Source organism: Mobula birostris, chromosome 1 (genome assembly GCF_030028105.1).
Source record: "Mobula birostris isolate sMobBir1 chromosome 1, sMobBir1.hap1, whole genome shotgun sequence".
Taxonomy (NCBI): domain Eukaryota; kingdom Metazoa; phylum Chordata; class Chondrichthyes; order Myliobatiformes; family Myliobatidae; genus Mobula; species Mobula birostris.
In genome coordinates, this window is record NC_092370.1 from 41,409,370 (window position 1) to 41,430,322 (window position 20,953).

Below are 20,953 nucleotides of genomic sequence, written 5' to 3' on the forward strand. Positions count from 1 at the left end.
AGGCAAAAGGGGATACGAGAGGATCATGGGACAGGAGGTCCGGGAAGAAAGACAAGGTGGGGGGGGACCCAGAGGATGGGCAAGTGGTATATTCAGAGGGACAGAGGGAGAAAAAGGAGAGTGAGAGAAAGAATGTGTGCATAAAAATGAGGCCCTTACACTTCCTCCCTTACCACCATTCAGGGTCCCAGACAGTCCTTCCAGGTGAGGCAACACTTCACCTGTGAGTCGACTGGGGTGATATACTGCGTCCGGTGCTCCCGATGTGGCCTTTTATATATTGGCGAGACCCGACGCAGACTGGGAGACCGCTTTGCTGAACATCTACGCTCTGTCCGCCAGAGAAAGCAGGATCTCCCAGTGGCCACACATTTTAATTCCACATCCCATTCCCATTCTGACATGTCTATTCACGGCCTCCTCTACTGTAAAGATGAAGCCACACTCAGGTTGGAGGAACAACACGTTATATTCCGTCTGGGTAGCCTCCAACCTGATGGCATAAACATCGACTTCTCTAACTTCCGCTAATGCCCCACCTCCCCCTCGTACCCCATCCGTTATTTATTTTTATACACACATTCTTTCTCTCACTCTCCTTTTTCTCCCTCTGTCCCTCTGAATATAGCCCTTGCCCATCCTCTGGGTACCCCCGCCCCCGTCTTTCTTCCCGGACCTCCTGTCCCATGATCCTCTCGTATCCCTTTTGCCTATCACCTGTCCAGCTCTTGGCTCCATCCCTCCCCCTCCTGTCTTCTCCTATCATTTTGGATCTCCCCCTCCCCCTCCAATTTTCAAATCCCTTACTCACTCTTCCTTCAGTTAGTACTGACGAAGGGTCTCAGCCTGGAACGTCGACTGCACCTCTTCCTATAGATGCTGCCTGGCCTGCTGCGTTCACCAGCAACTTTGATGTGTGTTATCTAAATAACCATGGAATTTTGGTTTTATTGATGTTTTTCATGTTAGTACTTCCTATTGGGTAACTGACCGTGCAATACTATAAGATATAGGAGCAGAAGTAGGCCATTTGGCCCTTCGAATCTGCTCCGGCATTCATTCATGGGCTGATCCAATTCTTCCAGTCATCTCCACTCACCTGCTTTCACCCCATACCCTCTGATGCCCTTGCTAGTCAAGAACCTATTTATCTCTGCCTTAAATACACCCAATGACTTGGCCTCCACAGCCGCTCGTGGCAACACATTCCACAGATTTACCACCCTCTGACAAAAGTAATTTCTCCGCATTTCAGTTCTAAAAGGACATCCTTCAATTCTGAAGTCATGCCCTCTTGTCCTAGACTCCACTACCATGGGAAATAACTTTGCCATATCTAATCTGTTCAGGCCAGTGATTCCAGTGAGGTTTCTCACAAGTATCCTTGTTTTTGTGGTTTGATATTACACACCATCCAATAAAATTTTCAGCAGAGAATAGTGAACAAGGGTTTCTGTATCAATCACTATGAATTGAAGGAAATTGCATCATCTTAGAGTGTCTTGCTTTGCCCAGATCAGCAGAACATCATTGAAAATCTTGTTGATGGCGTGCATTAATTATTTTATGATTTAATTTTAGCAATTTGAAAAGAATGAAGATTTGAAAAACTTCTACAAGATCTTGACCACTAATACAGACAGCCAACAGATTGAATTTATATCTACAATGGAAGGTATTTTCAAATTAACAGTTCTAATTAATAAACACATGAGTTTCCTTGGATTGATTTAAATCCATTCTAAGTGTTGTAATTTTCCTCATTCTTCAGAAAATAGGCTACTGCTGTGATTTCTTCTTTCCATTGTTACTATTGCTAAAGGTTTCTGTTTGTATGACACCACCAGATGGTACAGGTGACTGGAGAAACAAGCAGCCAGCTTGGGAGTGATAGAGATGAGCATTCTCCAGCTGTACACAGATTGTACATTTGGATGTATCCAGAATGTCTTTGCCCCATTCTGCCAGTAAAATAAAGTTTTTTTTCTTATATATTTAAATGTTTTCGTTTTCGGCAGCAGTGTTCCAGCATATCCTAACAAGAATGCAAGGGTGCTAATGGACATGGTTCAATTCTAATACAAATAATTAGGCTTGCATTATTTTGCTGATGATTAAAACACCACTCTCGTACAATTAGATTAGTGAAATACTTACGTTTTTATGTGCATTTTTGATATACATTAGTTCATATAAATTCTTAATTGACAGCCTCAGTTATTTCCATTAATAATCTATTTTTACAGCCAAAAATACAGTTTAATTGCTACAGTTCTGGTTAGCATATCAAAACATTTAGTGTAATACATTTGACTGGTCTAAATATAACACTGAGTGTTGGGGTGGAGATAAGTCTCTTCCAAATGAGATGCAAGGCGCTCCTTCCCTCTGCTAGTTTGCAGGTCACCCTTGGGCAAGGTGTAGCACCTCTTTAGTCCGACCGATCGGGGTCACATGAAGCCATGGGAGCAGGAGGTGGATGGTCAAGTGAGCAGCTAATACATGCCACGAGTCCTGGTTATGTGACCACTGATGCCAGACGATCTCTGAAGGGTATTGATAATGGCTGGGGTCACCTGTCTTGTAAAGACACTGGCCTGAAGAAAGCAATGGCAAACCACTTCATTAGAAAAAAATCTGCCAAGAACAATCCTGACCATGATCGCTCATGACAGGGCACATAATGAATGAACAAATGAAATAGAACAAATCTGGACCAAAAGATTTATACCCCTTCCCTGGATTTTAGTCAGTTGTGTCTCTTATCCCAAAGTCCACAAAAAAGCACACCTGATTTAGATTTCATTAATGCAAGTTAATCTAATTCTATAGCTTTTAATTCATTAACACTTTACTAGTTTAATAAAATCTTTATTTCTATTTTAAAAATATTTTTATAATCCTTCAGTGTCATCAACTCCTACCTCTTGACAAATTTAGCATGGAGCCGCACATGCAGAATGATTAAACTATGGATTGTATGTAATTTCCACAGAGCAGTGTTTTGGAATGGAAAAGTAACTATTCAGGTGCACATTGTATTAATGAGGAGAGAAGAATGAAAGAATTAAACCTGATTAACAATTTTGTGTTTGCATTGCAGTACTTTTCCAGTCCTACTCTGCAAAATCCAATCAGGAGTAACTTTTATAATGAAATTTGTAATTTCTGTATTGATTTTTCTTTCTCCGAAGGATAATTACAAACGTTTGTACATTCCACAGAGAAACATCTGTATTTACTCATTGATCTGAATCATGTGTTTTAAGAACTTGTGTAAAGAGAGAATTAAACACTTTTTAGATGTAGTGTATGTAGTTGAAGCATACATTTTCCGGTAAGGATTTCAGTGAGTTACTGTGAATGAATTTCATAGAACAGTTATGCTCATTGATTGTATAAAGGAAATGATGAATGGTTTGTGTTGTTGCAGCACACAGCTACCCCATTTATGGAGTTCAGTGGCATCCAGAGAAAAACCCTTATGAGTGGAATCCAAACATCAGCATCCCACATACCAGCAATGCTGTCAAACTAACATGGTACATGGCTGACTTTTTTGTTAGTGAAGGTATGACCACTTAACATAATTAATCTATGATACTAGATTTGTTTTAATTGTTTGTGATTCGGGAAATGATTTATAGCAATTAACCAAATTGATGATCTACTTTGGAGAATTTGAGGAGTTGAACATGACCTGAGAAAGCTTTTAAATGGAAAAGTAATATTGGCATCTTTCTGCCATCCGAGGCATAGGCATTCGCAGGTTGTTCAAGTTACACTAAGGCTACCTCATCAAAACTGAGACTGGAATTAAAAACAGATTCATCAAGTTTGCCACCATCAAAGGTGATAATGCACTAATTGTAAAGATTAACGAAAATTGGGCAAAACTTGCAGGTTAAAATCCATTCTGATCCCCCTCATGACAACATCCTCTGCGCCCAATCTATCTTACTTGCACAAGTTCATAACGTTTATTAGAAACAGAAATTTCCTCTTTGAACTGACTCATTAGCTGTCTCCCTTCCTCAGGCCAATTCTGAGACCTCCCCCATTTTCCATGAACTCTTTCAGTATATCTACCTGTATATCATTTATTATTTGTAAGCATGCTCTTATAATTGATACTTTTGATTTATGTTCCATATTTAGATAATTTGGATTACCTTCTATAGCCCCTGATAATCTCAATATGGAATCTACCCTTACATTTATTTCTCATAGACTAGCAGAAATCCAAGCTTTGGTTGTTTCTGCACTCACTGTTAATTCATCTCTTCATCACATACATGATGTAATTCCCTGGCACTGGCAATGCCATTTCATACATTTTTTATTTCCTTTATTCACTTCAAAATTGCAAATGTTGTAAGTCAGTACATAAGCTTTAAAATCTGATTGTTACTTTCTTCTTTTGCAGCTCAGAAGAATTGGCATCATTTTCCTAATGAAAAAGAAGAAGAGGGGGCTTTGATCTATAACTATGCACCAATTTATGCTGGCAACATCTCCAGCTTTGAACAGATTTATGTAATTGATAAACCCTCCTTCAGTTAAGAAGTGGGCTTTGGCAAATAAATCATCTGTGTGCCAAGATGTGGAGAACCATTTGAAATTGTATGGCTTCCCAACCATGTATCCTTTAAATGTAATCACTTGATTCTATTAGTTCTAATATAAAAATGGTTATGTTAACTTTGTGGCCTATAGAAAATAATGTATAATTCTGTGGACACTGACACTGTCAGGATAAAGTTAATGGATATTGTGAGATATTTTTGCTTTTTGCTCACTTTTCCTGACTAACTTGGATCATCTGGTGGGTAAAGCTACAGTTTTGGCTATAGAAGTTGATATTGGCAAAAGCACATCATCGCTGCTTCATTGTACTATCGGTACTGGTTTCTGCATTTCTGAAATAACAAACTCCACGAGGAATATGTTTACTATCTTGAGGGTGAAATTCCTCCAATTCATACTTTTAGCAAATCACACTAAATTTAAAACCAGATTCTCAATTTTGTACTTGTATAGATTCTAAAAGAATTTTAACTGAATAGTGTATCTGAATACATTATGGCTTTCCCATCCAGAATACTTTGACAAAAATAAATTGATGTCCTTAGACAATGAACATCAGAGAGTCTCGCAAATTGAGCCCACGTCTGAGTAGAGAATCACATTTAATACTAAATGACGACATTTTGATGTGAATCTCTCCTGTTTAATTCCGAAACGCTAGAAGAAGACAATTTATCCTGTGTTGTCTTTGGGCAAAGGATAGATTTTAAAGTTCAAAGTAAATTTATTATCAAAGTACTTATATGACACCATATACAATCCTGAGGTTGATTTTCTTGCGGGCATTCACAGTAAATACAAGGGATCAATGAAAGGCTGCACCCAACAAAACAGTAAAACAGCAGTGTGTGAAAGACAACAAATAATGCAAATACAAAAAGATGATGATAATAATAATAAAATATGCAATGAATAATGAGAACATGAGGTAAAGAGTCCAGAAGTGAGTACCTAGGTTGTGGGGACAGTTCTGTGATGGGGTGAGTGAAGTTATCCCTTCTGGATCAATGAGCCTGGTGGTTGAGGGGTAATCTGAACCTGGTAGTGCGGGTGTTGAGCCTCCTGTACCTTCTTCCTGTTCCAGCAACAGTGCTCCAAGTAGCTATGCTCCGTGATGGGGAGGGCTTTATCCATGCTGGACTGGGCTGTATCCACTACTTTTTGTCATCTTTTGTAGAAGTTTGCAGGTGAATTATATGTATGTCAATTCACTAAAATTCATTTTCTTAATTATAAGCCCCAACATACCTTTACCATAAATCCCATTTCAATGCAAAATGCACTTTGCCTTCCACATTTTTAGTGGGGTGCACTTGCAAAATGACTAATTCGATCAATACATTTTCCAAGCTTCTATGAAGGCTAAAATTAACTGAATTACGTTTGTAAATTTGAATTTCTGTTTTTATTGTAATAGAAGGGCGAGAGATTGTTTTGTAAAAGAAGTGTGGAAAGGAGAAACCAAATCATACAGCTTGTACAATTGCCTCCCTGGTCACCTCTCATACTCTTAATACTGTCAGCCCAATTTCCAAAGATTTTGTTCAGGAAGTGCTGCATTGTTTTGTCGTGAAATAGCATTAACCAGGTAAGGTGACATGCAGAATTTTTTTATATCGACTGGACAAATTGGATCAGCCCATGACTGAATGGCGGAGCAGACTCGATGGGCCGAATGACCTACTTCTGCTTCTGTATCTTATGGTGTTATTATTATAAGCTTTAACAGTTAAAAGGATACAAATAAACTTCTATTTCAGTATTTGATGTAAGTTTCTGGTTTTTGGTCTTTGTAGGAAGTAAATGAGTAAATGTCTTTGCCAATTGTATTGTGCTTCAGTATAATGATTTGCTGATTATCAAAGGATTCTTTATGCACTGCACAACACTGCAAATCTGTTTTCCAGTAATGCAAGGTGTAATAAAGCTTTTGGAAATTTAATTTGTGTTTTTGATCTGTGATAAAGCTCAACAAAATTAAACATTGTATTTTGTTCTTATTTCCCATGTAGTGAACTTAACCATATGTAAAATACTCAAAGTATAAAATGTAGTAGATCATTACGGAAGTCAATTTTCAAATCTGCTTTAGTTACTTTGAAATTTGTTTGAAACTTATTATGGACCAACCCACTTGTAATAAGCTTGCAGCATTTTATTACAGATCTGTGCTCCATTCAGATTCCTCATGAAGAAACTTAGCACCTCAATGTACTTAATTCCTTAGCACTGTTTAAGGTGAGTCTGAGTCAGGGTGGAACTGCGTAGTCTACATTCTGGTAATGCAGTGTGCATAACTTTAAAAAAGAATGTGTTGACCTTAATGTTTTTAACACGCGCTTAGATGCTGTTCGCCAATTGTGAGAAATCGTGAGCTTCGGATTCCTGCAAGTCACTGAAATACTACACTTACCAAGATGGCTTCCAGAATCATTTCCTCTGACCTTCAGCAGCAGAACTCTGGTGCTTGTTTCTGATATCTGGTGTCAGGTATAACATAACATGATTACTTTGGCTCTGTCTTCACTAAGGAGGACATAAATAATCTTCCAGAAATAGTAGGGGACAGAGGGTCCAGTGAGATGGAGGAACTGAGCGAAATACATGTTAGTAGGGAAGTGGTGTTGGGTAAATTGAAGGGATTAAAGGCAGATAAATCCCCAGGGCCAGATGGTCTGCATCCCAGAGTGCTTAAGGAAGTAGCCCAAGAAATAGTGGATGCATTAGTGATAATTTTTCAAAACTCATTAGATTCTGGACTAGTTCCTGAGGATTGGAGGGTGGCTAATGTAGCCCCACTTTTTAAAAAAGGAGGGAGAGAAAAACCAGGGATTATAGACCGGTTAGCCTAACGTCGGTGGTGGGGAAACTGCTGGAGTCAGTTATCAAAGATGTGATAACAGCACATTTGGAAAGCGATGAAATGATCGGACAAAGTCAGCATGGATTTGTGAAAGGAAAATCATGTCTGACGAATCTCATAGAATTTTTTGAGGATGTAACTAGTAGAGTGGATAGGGGAGAACCAGTGGATGTGGTATATTTGGATTTTCAAAAGGCTTTTGACAAGGTCCCACACAGGAGATTAGTGTGCAAACTTAAAGCACACGGTATTGGGGGTAAGGTATTGATGTGGATAGAGAATTGGTTAGCAGACAGGAAGCAAAGAGTGGGAATAAACGGGACCTTTTCAGAATGGCAGGCAGTGACTAGTGGGGTACCGCAAGGCTCAGTGCTGGGACCCCAGTTGTTTACAATATATATTAATGACTTGGATGAGGGAATTAAATGCAGCATCTCCAAGTTTGCGGATGACACGAAGCTGGGTGGCAGTGTTAGCTGTGAGGAGGATGCTAAGAGGATGCAGGGTGACTTGGATAGGTTGGGTGAGTGGGCAAATTCATGGCAGATGCAATTTAATGTGGATAAATGTGAAGTTATCCACTTTGGTGGCAAAAACAGGAAAACAGATTATTATCTGAATGGTGGCCGATTAGGAAAAGGGGAGGTGCAACGAGACCTGGGTGTCATTATACACCAGTCATTGAAAGTGGGCATGCAGGTACAGCAGGCGGTGAAAAAGGCGAATGGTATGCTGGCATTTATAGCGAGAGGATTCGAGTACAGGAGCAGGGAGGTACTACTGCAGTTATACAAGGCCTTGGTGAGACCACACCTGGAGTATTGTGTGCAGTTTTGGTCCCCTAATCTGAGGAAAGACATCCTTGCCATAGAGGGAGTACAAAGAAGGTTCACCAGATTGATTCCTGGGATGGCAGGACTTTCATATGAAGAAAGACTGGATGAACTGGGCTTGTACTCGTTGGAATTTAGAAGATTGAGGGGGATCTAATTGAAACGTATAAAATCCTAAAGGGATTGGACAGGCTAGATGCAGGAAGATTGTTCCCAATGTTGAGGAAGTCCAGAATGAGGGGTCACAGTTTGAGGATAAAGGGGGAAGCCTTTTAGGACCGAGATTAGGAAAAACTTCTTCACACAGAGAGTGGTGAATCTGTGGAATTCTCTGCCACAGGAAACAGTTGAGGCCAGTTCATTGGCTATATTTAAGAGGGAGTTAGATATGGCCCTTGTGGCTACGGGGATCGGGGGTATGGAGGGAAGGCTGGTGCAGGGTTCTGAGTTGGATGATCAGCCATGATCATAACAAATGGCGGTGCAGGCTTGAAGGGCCGAATGGCCTACTCCTGCACCTATTTTCTATGTTTCGATGTTTCTATGATGTGCTGTTTAATAGTTGACAAAAACGTAATTAGAACATTGATAGGGGGATTTTGGTATGTATTGGTTTATTGTCCCAAGAATGTATTTGGTGGATTTTGTGTTTGCTGCATGTTGATTCCTCTCCAGTGCTTTGCAATTGTCTTTGTAGATTATGTGTGTTTGAGAAACAAACAGGAACCAGGGGATCAATGCTATTCAGTGCACCACAAGCTTTATGCTGGATTGAGGCCCTAATATTCAAACTTTGATTTCCTAGGAAGGCCACTGGAGGCACTGCTGTCTCTATTAGCTGAGAGGTGGCTCCTAATATATGAAAATTAGTCCACATTTTTCAGGTTGCACTTGCTATTGTAGGGGATTGGTGCTCTATTTGCAGGGCAGCTGATAAAAGGCTCATATCTCCCAGTGTTTCAGTGGATGAATTAGCAATGACTTGAAGCAACCTTTGAGGTGCCGGTGGAACTCAGCGAGTCGAGCAGTACCTACAGAGGAAAATGGACAGTTGATGTTTTGGGTTAAAAACCTATACTTGCATTGAGAGATGCTGCCTGACCTGCTGAACTCCCATAGTATCTTGTGTCTTCTCATCCAGATTCCATCATCTAGTGTCTTGTGTATCCACAATGACTTGAAATTTAGCCATGCCAGTATCATCTGTGCCTGCAACTTGGAGTGAATTTGGAAAGAAAACAGCAGCTTAAGTGATCTTTGTAATCGGTACTCAACAAACTGAGTTTGAGTACATTTGGTTCGTGTGAGCACCAGAGCAAAGGGAACTATCTGGCCAAAGAGCCCAAGGTTCCCCATAGATTAATTTAGTAATCAAGATACAAAAAAAAGGAATACTTACAAGTTGGTTGTAATCCAATGTATAGTTTAATCATTTTCAGCTGACGAGTATTTGCCATCCATATGAGTTTTTACAAGGTACCCAAGTGATGGGCTTTCTACATAAGTAAAAATTGTTTACATAAAATACTATCAACAAACACCTCAATACACTTACTGTGCATATATGTACAAGTTCTTTTTTTCTCAAAAAAAATGTTATGCACAATGTGCTTTGTTCATCAGTACTATGCAGTAGGTCCGGTATCCAAAGAACACCAATAACATACATGTATTAGCAATATTTGAAATAAATAGGATCTTTGCAGTTTCCTTTGAACCCAAAATAATTGCAGTCAATTATTAAACATATTTTTAGTTCCTCCCCCACATGCCTTTGCTGCAGATGGCTACAGGGAAAATGCAATGAATTTATTTGAGCATGGTGCATAGTGAGGAGTGTTGCCCAGGAACCTTGTCTAGTAAGAATAGTTCAACAGCATCAAACAGGAAGAACATTATGAAATTGAGAGTTAAACTTTGCTTAGGTTGTTCCAATCCTGACAGAGGAACAGAAAATTGTTGTGTTTACAAGATATTTGAGAAGGACTTGGCAACAGATGTGCTTGATCAGAATTTTGAGGCCGTCTCTGTTTAGATATTTTGTTATAAAAATGTGCCCTTGATATTGCTGAAAGCAAAACACCTCTGGCTCAAATATCTCCACAAATAGGTTTGCTGAGGATTTTAGTCAGCTTTCCCTCTTTGTGCATATTTTTATTCTCTAGGTGCTTTTGACTTCTGGCAACAAATTTTATGATGGTGGCTGAGGTCTCCATTTTGCAATTTATTCTGAGTATGGTTAATATTGTTGCCCAGCTGTTGGAAGATAGGAGCAATCCCGAAGATGGGAAGAGGAGAAGGCAAAAATAGCTCAGTGAGTTGACAGCTATTTCAACAATGTATTGAATGAGCATATCTTGTACCTCAAAACAATAAAGACCAACAGTTCAGATGATTTTGCTCAGTAAAGACAATCTGATCAAAATGCATTACCAGTGGAAACCACAATCAATCATTGTTATCTTTGTATTTTATGCCATGGCGCTCTGGCTGCTTGGATAGCTGACATCTCATTGTGTGCACCTTCGTGATAGCGGGATGGCACTACGTGCTGCATATTCTCAGAGGAAGAGCAGAGTTATGACTTTGCTAACATTGCAAGCTGCCCATAGACTACAACTCAGGATCACCTGAGTATATTAATTTTTTTCAGAAGTTTGAGATAATCTTCCTGAATGCAAAGTTTGTTTGTAACCACACAGAGCACACCATGCAAGTCTGCACCTACTGCTCCTTTTATTCTGCCTCGGTGTCAATGGTTACTGCTTCCAAATGTAATTCATGATCTCTGAAGTTGTCAAAGGCATAATGTTGGCAAACAATGCAAATTGCAGTGGTTCCAGAAATTGGGTTATTGATGAATATGCAGCCTTGATTATTTGAGGAGTTACGCAGTACATCTCTTACCTAGCTTATTGTTTGGCCACATGCTAAATAAAAACATTGGAAAGTGTAGGCTATTCAGTTCACTGAACCACCGTCACCATTCGATAAGGTCATAGTGAATCCAATTCTGACCTCGGCCTGACTTTCCCACTCAATCCTCATACTCCCAACTCCTTTGTGGCTTAAATGTCTGTCAAATTATTCACACACCTAGCACCCACAAATCCCTGTGTTGGATACTTTTAAATATTCATGACATTGAGAAAAGAAATTTCTTCACATCTCTATTTGAAGTGGGTGATACTCCTTCATTCTAAGAGTGTACTACTTAGTTCTGTATATGTCCACTGGTAGAAATAACCAATCAGCATCTACCTAGTCCACCTTTTGTTTCACCCCGGTTACCTCATTCTTCTGTGATCTAATAAGTATAGGCCAACACAAACCCATTGTTGACTACTTCATACCAAGCATGTCATTCCTTAAATATAGACCGAAGTAGTCACCGGTTACTACAAAGTTGCATCAAAATTTCTCAACTGTTATACAGCATTCAACCTCAGTCAAGGACAATATTCCACTATCATTCTTAATTGTTTTGTGACCTACATGGTAATTTTGTGCTTAAAACCCTTCTGATCTCACTTATTTCTTTTACAATGTACTTCACTGAAGACAAGGAAACAATTCTGGTTGAGTTGACTGTGCCATGGGAGGAGGGATGGGAAGAGGTCCACGAGAGAAAGGCCTTGAAGTACCAGCCCTTAGTGCAGGAGTGTAAAGACAGGGGATGGTAGGCATGGTTGTTCCCTGTGGAGATCGGCTGCAGAGGTTTCCCAGCCAAATCAGCATGGCGGTTGTCAGATCTGGGCCTGGACGAAAGGAGCAAAAAACAAGCAGCTCGTAGGATGGGGGAAGAGGCAGAACGAGCCTCTTGTTGGATTTGGAGTAGGCAAGAGGAGGGGAGCTGGACGCCAGGAGCAGATGGGCAGTGATTTGGCCACCACCGCCGGCCCACCAACTGGAGAGTGTCGTGGTTAAGGGACAAAACAGTCGGTGAAGGTTGAGAACCACCTGATGACATCTGCTCCTGGCTGAAGGCTATGGTTACCTTATAAGGTAACTGGAGAATGCACCCTCACAGGTGTATGTAACAAGCACAGTCTTGCATTTTTCATATTCAACTCCATTTTGTGACCTCTGGCCCACTCATTTCACCTAACTGTCCTTTTGCAATCTTTGTGTCTTCCTTGCGATGCATTAACTGTTCTATGCTATCCTTTGCATCAAAATTGGAAGAAGAGGAGAAGATGGAGGAGCACTATTGACCTTTGTAGGGAGTTTGGAGTGATGCAAGAGCATGGCACCTGAATTATCTACCATTCATTAGCTGCACTTACCACCTTTAGCTATTGGTTGTTAAGACAATGTTTATGAGTACCTTTATAGTGGCACTGATAACACACGGTTCTTTTACTTTCATAGATTCAGTAGACACATCATTTTGTAAGAGAGATGGCTGAATGCCTATAGATCAACACCCATGTTTCTTCTAAGGCAACTTCCTGGGCTGAAGGATGACTTGATTTTTCTCCACATCTGTGACGGATGAAGGACCCAATGTAAGACATGCAAGTTCACCCCAAGTGTGGTGGGAAATGTTTGTTGATCAGTAGCATAGGAAGCAGTGTGGTTTTTCCAGTCTCATCATCGGGCTTTTGACCACTCTGGACAATGATAGTCGAATACAATCCTGAATAAACAGATGTCCGTAGGTAACCCACCCCCAACCACCCACTTGCTCCACTTTAGGCATGATGGAATTCCTAGTCTCCCACATTTAGAAGTCTGTGGTGTTTTAATTTAATTATTATGTGTTCCAGTTAAAGGCTTTGAAAGTGACTTTTAGTAGGCTCTGAGACCAGGATTTTTAAAACTGTCATGTGCCTTTAAGAATATCAGTGTTGTAAATTGGATCTGGCAGTTAGGATAATACAACCATGTCACATGCTGCACTCAGCAGAAGACTTACAAGATCCTCAACTACATCAGAGAGAGAAATGCAGCAATAATGAGAATGAAAGGATTCCTTTAATCGCCTACTCTATAATGCATAAATAGCCTAAAAGATATCTTTCACATAAAATGCAACATTCACAAGACTACAAAATACTGGGGTGCTAACATTATCTTACAAATATGTTAAGAATTAATAATTCATAAATTCATAAAAAAGTGTTTTATACAAGTTGAAAACAGAATCATTTAAATATTCTACAGAGAAACTGTTGCTACTGTCAAAGGACTGATTCATTCTCAGCACAAATCCAGCAATGCTTTCTTTTTGCACAGTGCGGTTTTACCTGAAAGAAATCACTTTACCAAATTCACTGTCTGCTACAGTGTACATACTTTAACTAGACGCTCCATACAAGATACCATTATTGTACAGCAAAGGACAAAAAAACAGTCATAACTAGAACCAAGAATTTCATTCTCTACTTGGATTTGTCTAAAATTAGTCCTTGACTTGAGTTTTGGTCAGAAATTAATGATGTGGGAGTACCTGCCCACATCTGATATTACATATAACCTTTTCCTCTGATCTGTAGTTTGAAATATATCATCGCCAGAGGCCTCTGCATCGACGGTCATCTGTTATCGGTCATTTACTTCGACCTGCAATAGAAGCAAAACCTTCAGTAATATCACCTTTGGACATTTTAAACTATATAAACCTGGAAAGCATTAACCTTTCCAGCATAAGATATCAGAAAAGTTATCTGACTGCATGGTGCAGTCAACTTACACATAATAAGTCTGATGGTGCATCAACTTACACATCTTATTACAAATCCCTGAATGGATTGTCAGATGCTTTAATTGATAACTACAATATATGGTGCAACCATACACACAACACCAATTGAAATATTAAATGATCCTGAATGAACTGACCTCATCTCAGCAATCAGCAACGTTCTTGCAAATCTGGGTATGAATGAGCATACCTTGTACCTCAAAATGATAAAGACCAACAGTTCAGATGATCTTGTTCAATAAAGGTGATCTGATCAAAATGCATTACCAGTGGAAACCACTATCAATCATTGTTATCTTTGTATTTTATGCCATGGCACTCTGGCTGCTTGGATAGCTGACATCTCATTGTGTGCACCTTAGTGATAGCAGGATGGCACTACGTGCTGCATATTCTCAGAGGAAGAGCAGAGTTATGACTTTGCTAACATTGCAAGCTGCCCATAGACTACAACTCAGGATCACCTGAGTATATTATTTTTTCAGAAGTTTGAGATAATCTTCCTGAATGCAAAGTTTGTAACCACACAGAGCACACCATGCAAGTCTGCACCTACTGCTCCTTTTATTCTGCCTCAGTGTCAATGGTTACCTTTTCCAAATGTAAAAAGTTGTCAAAGGCTTAATGTTGGAAAACAATGCAAATTCACAAGATCACAAGACAAAGGAGCAGAAGTATCCCTCGAGATATATTCTTAGAACAGCTTGTACTGGAGCCTACCAGAGAGAACACAATTCTAGACTTAGTGTTGTGCAATGAACCGGATTTGATCAGGGACCTCGAGGTAAAGGAGCCATTAAGAGGTAGTGACCACAATATGATAAGTGTTAATCTACAATTTGAGAGGGAGAAGGGAAACTCGGAAGTGTCAGTATTACTGTTGAACAAAGGGAACTATGGTGCTATGAGGGAGGAGCCAAAATTCAATGGAACAATACCCTAGCAGGGATGACAGTGGAACAGCAATGGCAAGTGTTTCTGGGAATAATGTGGAAGGTGCAGGATCAGTTCATTCCAAAGAGGAAGAAAGATCCTAAGGGGAGTATGTGGAGGCTGTGGCTGACAAGGGAAGTAATGGACAGTATAAAAATAAAAGAGAAGAAGTATAACATAGCAATGACGAGTGGGAAGCTGGAAGATTAGGAAACTTTTAAAAAATGAGGTATGAAGGTAAACTAGCCAAGAATATAAAGGAGGATAGTAAAAGCTTGTTTAGGTATGTGAAAAGGACAAAAATAGTTAAGACCAAAATTTGGCCCTTGAAGACAGAAACGGGTGAATTTATTATGGGGAACAAGGAAATGGCAGATGAGTTGAACAGGTACTTTGGATCTGTCTTCACCAGGGAAGACACAAACAATCTCCCAGATATAATAGTGGCCAAAGGACCTAGGGTAATGGATGAACTGAAGGAAATTTATATTAGGCAGGAAAAGGTGTTGGATAGACTGTTGGGTCTGAAGGCTGATAAGTCCCCGGGACCTGATGGTCTGCATCCCAGTGTACTTAAGGAGGTGGCTTTAGAAATCGTGGATGCATTGGTAATCATTTTCCAATGTTCTATAGATTCAGGGTCAGTTCCTGTGGATTGGAGGGTGGCTAATGTTGTCCCTCTCTTCAAGAAGGGAGGAAGAGAGAAAACAGGGAATTATAGACCGGTTAGCCTGACGTCGGTGGTGGGAAAGATGCTGGAGTCAATTATAAAAGATGAAATTACGACAGATCTGGATTGCAGTAACAGGATCAGTCCGAGTCAGCATGGATTTACGAAGGGGAAATCATGCTTGACTAATCCTCTGGAATTTTTTGAGGATGTAACTATGAAAATGGATAAGGGACAGCCAGTGGATGTAGTGTACCTGGACTTTCAGAAAGCCTTTGATAAAATCCCACATAGGAGATTAGGGCACATGGTATTGGGGGCAGAGTACTGACATGGATTGAAAATTGGCTGGCTGACAGAAAACAAAGAGTAGCGATTAACGGGTCCCTTTCAGAATGGCAGGCGGTGACCAGTGGGGTACCGCAGGCTTCAGTGCTGGGACCGCAGCTGTTTACAATGTATACTAATGATTTAGATGAGGGAGTTAAAAGTAACATTAGCAAATTTGCCGATGACACAAAGCTGGGTGGCAGTGTGAAATGTGAGGAGGATGTTATGAGAATGCAGGGTTACTTGGACAGGCTGGGTGAGTGGGCAGATGCATGGCAGATGCAGTTTAATGTGGATTAATGTGAGATTATCCACTTTGGTGGTAAGAACAGGAAGGCAGATTATTACCTAAATGGAGTCAAGTTAGGAAAAGGAGAAGTACAATGAGATCTAGGTGTTCTTGTACATCAGTCACTGAAAGCAAGCATGTAAGTAGAGCAGGCAGTGAAGAAAGCTAATGGCATGCTGGCCTTCATAACAAGCGGAATTAAGTATAAGAGCAAAGAGATCCTTCTGCAGCTGTACAGGGCCCTGGTGAGACCACACCTGGAGTACTGTGTGCAGTTTTGGTCTCCAAATTTGAGGAAGGACATTCTTGCTATTGAGGGAGTGCAGCGTAGGTTCACAAGGTTAATTCACGGGATGGTGGGACTGTTGAAAGATTGGAGTGACTGGGCTTGTATACTCTGGAATTTAGAAGGCTGAGAGGGGATCTTATTGAAACATATAAGATTATTAAGGGATTGGACACGCTGGAGGCAGGAAGCATATTCCCGCTGATGGGTGAGTCCAGAACCAGAGGCCACAGTTTAAGAATAAGGGGTAGGCCATTTAGAACGGAGTTGAGGAAAAACTTTTTCACCCAGAGAGTGGTGGATGTATGGAATGCTTTGCCCCAGAAGGCTGTGGAGGCCAAGTCTCTGGATGCTTTCAAGAGATGGATAGAGCTCTTAAAGAATAGCGGAATCAAAGGTTATGGGGATAAGGCAGGAACTGGATACTGATTGTGGATGATCAGCCATGTTCACAGTGAATGGCAGTGCTGTCTCGAAGGGCCGAATGGCCTACTCCTGCACCCATTGTCTATAAGTAGGCCATTCGGCCCATCGAGTCTGCTCCGCCACTCCACCATGAGCTAAACTATTCTCCCATCTAGTTCCAATTTCTGGCTTTTTCCCTATATCCCTTGATACCCTGACTAATTAGATACCTATCAATCTCCTCCTTAAACACCCTCAATGATCAGGCCTCCACAGCTGTATGTGGCAATGAATTCCATAAATCCATGACCCTCTGGCTAAAATAACCTCTCCTCATCTCTATTTTAAATGGGTACCCTCTAATTCTAAGATTGTGGCCTCTTGTCCTGGCCTCACCCACCAAGGAAAACAGCCTTTCCACATCTACTCTGTCCAACCCTTTCAACATTAAAAATGTTTCTATGAGATCCCCCCCCTCATTCTTCTATACTCTAATGCATACAGTCCAAGAGCCGACAAACGCGCCTCATTTGTTAGCCCCTGCATTCCAGGAATCATCCTCTTAAATCTTCTCTGAACTCTCTCCAACATCAATCCATCCCTTCTAAGATAGGGGGCCCAAAACTGCACACAGTATTCCAAATGAGGTCTCATGAGTGCCCCATAGAGCCTCATCAACACCTCCTTACTCTTATACACTATTCCTCTTGAAATGAATGCCAACAGTGCATTCGCTTTCCTTACTGCAGATCCAACCTGGTGGTTAACCTTTAGGGTATCCTGCACGAGGACCCCCAAGTCCCTTTGCACTTAGGATTTTTGAATTTTCTCCGCATCTAAATAATAATCTGCGCGATTATTTCTTCTTCCAAAATATACAACCGTACATTTCTCAACATTGTATCTCATCTGCTATTTCTTTGCCCCCTCTCCTAAACTGACCAAGTCTCTCTGCATCCTTTCCGTTTCTTCAAAACTTCCTGCTCCTCCACCCATCTTGGTGTCATCCGCAAACTTAGCCACAAAACTATTTAATCCATAATCTAAATCATCGATATACATTGTAAAAAGAAGTGGCCCCAACACCGACTGATGCAGAACGCCACTAGTAACCGGCAACCAAACAGAATAGGATCCCTTTATTCCCACCCTTGGCTTTCTGCCTATCAGCCAATGCTCCACCCATTCCAATATCTTTACTGTAATTCCATGGGCTCTCATCTTATTAAGCAGCCTCATATGCGGAACCTTATCGAAGGCCTTTTGAAAATCCAAATACACAACATTCACAGCCTCTCCCTTGTCAATTTTATTTGAGATTACCTCAAAAAGTTCCAATAGGTTGGTGAGGCAGGATCTTCCCTTCATGAAACCATGCTGGCTTGGACCTATCTTGTCATGCACCTCAAGGTATTTCATAACCTCGTCCTTGAGGATCGACTCCAATAACTTTCCAACTGCCGATGTCAGGCTAATAGGTATGTAATTTCTTTTTGCTGCTTCCCTCCTTTCTTAAACAGCGGAACTATATTTGCGACCTTCCAGTCCTCCAGAACCATGCCAGAGTCTATTGATTCCTGGAAGATCATTTCCAATGCCTCCACAATCTCCAAAGCCCCTCCCTCAGAACCCGTGGGTGCACGTCATCCGGTCTGGGAGACCTATCTATTCTTAATCCATTTAGCTTCCCAAGCACTTTCTCTTGACTGTACCTAATTCTGTTCCCTGAGACCTCTGGCTGTCAGGTATGTTACTAATGTCTTCCACCATGAAGACTGATGAAAAATACTCATTTAGTTCCTCTGCCATCTCTTTGTTACCCATTATAATTTCTCCAGCATCCTTTTCAATCGGTTCTATATCTACCTGTGTCACTCTTTTACTCTTCATATATTTAAAAAATACTCTTAGTATCCTTTTTTATGTTAATTGCCAACTTCCTTTCATAATTCATCTTTTCTTTCCTAATGATTTTCTTAGTTTCTTTCTGTAAGAGTTTTTAAAAGTCGTCCAGTCCTCAGTTTTCCCACTAATTTTTGCTTCCTTGTACACCATCTTTTTTGCTTTTATTTTAGCTTTAACCTCTCTCGTTAGCCACATTTGTGCCATTTTTCCATTCATGATTTTCTTTTTTCTTGGAATATATTTTTCCTGCACTTTCCTTATTTCTTGTAGGAATTTCATCCAATTCTACTCTACCGTCCCTCCATCTAGCTTACTTTTCCAATTGACTTGGACTCTCTTATACCACTGTAATTTCCCCTGTTCCACTGAAATATCATAGAAACATAGAAACATAGAAAATAGGTGCAGGAGTAGGCCATTCGGCCCTTTGAGCCTGCACCGCCATTTATTATGATCATGGCTGATCATCCAACTCAGAACCCCGCCCCAGCCTTCCCTCCATACCCCCTGACCCCCGTAGCCACAAGGGCCATATCTAACTCCCTCTTAAATATAGCCAATGAACTGGCCTCAACTGTTTCCTGTGGCAGAGAATTCCACAGATTCACCACTCTCTGTGTGAAGAAGTTTTTCCTAATCTCGGTCCTAAAAGGCTTCCCCTCTCTCCTCAAACTGTGGCCCCTCGTTCTGGACTTCCCCAACATCAGGAATAATCTTCCTGCATCTAGCCTGTCCAATCCCTTTAGGATCTTATACGTTTCAATCAGATCCCCCCTCAATCTTCTAAACTCCAACGAGTACAAGCCCAGTTCATCCAGTCTTTCTTCATATGAAAGTCCTGCCATCCCAGGAATCAATCTGGTGAACCTTCTTTGTACTCCCTCTATGGCAAGGATGTCTTTCCTCAGATTAGGGGACCAAAACTGCACACAATACTCCAGGTGTGGTCTCACCAAGGCCTTGTACAACTGCAGTAGTACCTCCCTGCTCCTGTACTCGAATCCTCTCGCTATAAATGCCAGCATACCATTCGCCTTTTTCACCGCCTGCTGTACCTGCATGCCCACCTTCAATGACTGGTGTATAATGACACCCAGGTCTCGTTGCACCTCCCCTTTTCCTAATCGGCCACCATTCAGATAATAATCTGTTTTCCTATTTTTGCCACCAAAGTGGATAACTTCACATTTATCCACATTAAATTGCATCTGCCATGAACTTGCCCACTCACCCAACCTATCCAAGTCACCCTGCATCCTCTTAGCATCCTCCTCACAGCTAACACTGCCCCCCAGCTTCGTGTCATCCGCAAACTTGGAGATGCTGCATTTAATTCCCTCATCCAAGTCATTAATATATATTGTAAACAACTGGGGTCCCAGCACTGAGCCTTGCGGTACCCCACTAGTCACCGCCTGCCATTCTGAAAAGGTCCCATTTATTCTCACTCTTTGCTTCCTGTCTGCTAACCAATTCTCCACCCACACCAATACCTTACCCCCAATACCGTGTGCTTTAAGTTTGCACACTAACCTCCTGTGTGGAACTTTGTCAAAAGCCTTTTGAAAATCCAAATATACCACATCCACTGGGTCTCCCCTATCCACTCTACTAGTTACATCCTCAAAAAATTCTATGAGATTCGTCAGACATGATTTTCCTTTCACAAATCCGTGCTGACTTTGTCCGATGATTTCACCGCTTTCCAAATGTGCTGTTATCACATCCTTGATAACTGACTCCAGCAGTTTCCCCACCACCGACGTTAGGCTAACCGGTCTATAATTCCCCGGTTTCTCTCTCCCTCCTTTTTTAAAAAGTGGAGTTACATTAGCCACCCTCCAATCCTCAGGAACTAGTCCAGAATCTAACGAGTTTTGAAAAATTATCACTAATGCATCCACTATTTCTTGGGCTACTTCCTTAAGCACTCTAGGATGCAGACCATCTGGCCCTGGGGATTTATCTGCCTTCAATCCCTATCGATACACCTGATATCAGCTTCTCCTTTTCAAATCTGAAACTGAACTCAATCATATTATGACCACTACTTCCAAGGGGTTCCATTACCTCCAGCTCCATAATCACCTCAGGTTCATTACACAGCACCCAATCCAAAACAGCCGATCCCCTGGTGGGCTTATG

The 20,953-nt window shown here is 40.9% G+C and overlaps 2 protein-coding genes across 2 annotated transcripts in view; one reads left to right on the forward strand and one right to left on the reverse strand.

Moving 5' to 3' along the window:
- Positions 1 to 6,529, forward strand: part of ggh (gamma-glutamyl hydrolase (conjugase, folylpolygammaglutamyl hydrolase)) — a 57,844-nt gene extending 51,315 nt beyond the window's left edge. Inside the window, exons 7-9 of the mRNA XM_072254494.1 lie at positions 1,582 to 1,675; positions 3,434 to 3,571; positions 4,427 to 6,529. Coding sequence (XP_072110595.1) covers positions 1,582 to 1,675; positions 3,434 to 3,571; positions 4,427 to 4,563 — 369 coding nt within the window. The 3' untranslated portion in view covers positions 4,564 to 6,529. The remainder of the gene's footprint in view (positions 1 to 1,581; positions 1,676 to 3,433; positions 3,572 to 4,426) is intronic.
- A 7,277-nt stretch (positions 6,530 to 13,806) lies between these two features.
- The window catches only part of LOC140187780 (sodium/potassium-transporting ATPase subunit beta-1-interacting protein 3), a 521,560-nt gene continuing 514,413 nt past the window's right edge, over positions 13,807 to 20,953 (reverse strand). The window contains exon 6 of the mRNA XM_072243537.1: positions 13,807 to 13,848. Coding sequence (XP_072099638.1) covers positions 13,835 to 13,848 — 14 coding nt within the window. The 3' untranslated portion in view covers positions 13,807 to 13,834. The remainder of the gene's footprint in view (positions 13,849 to 20,953) is intronic.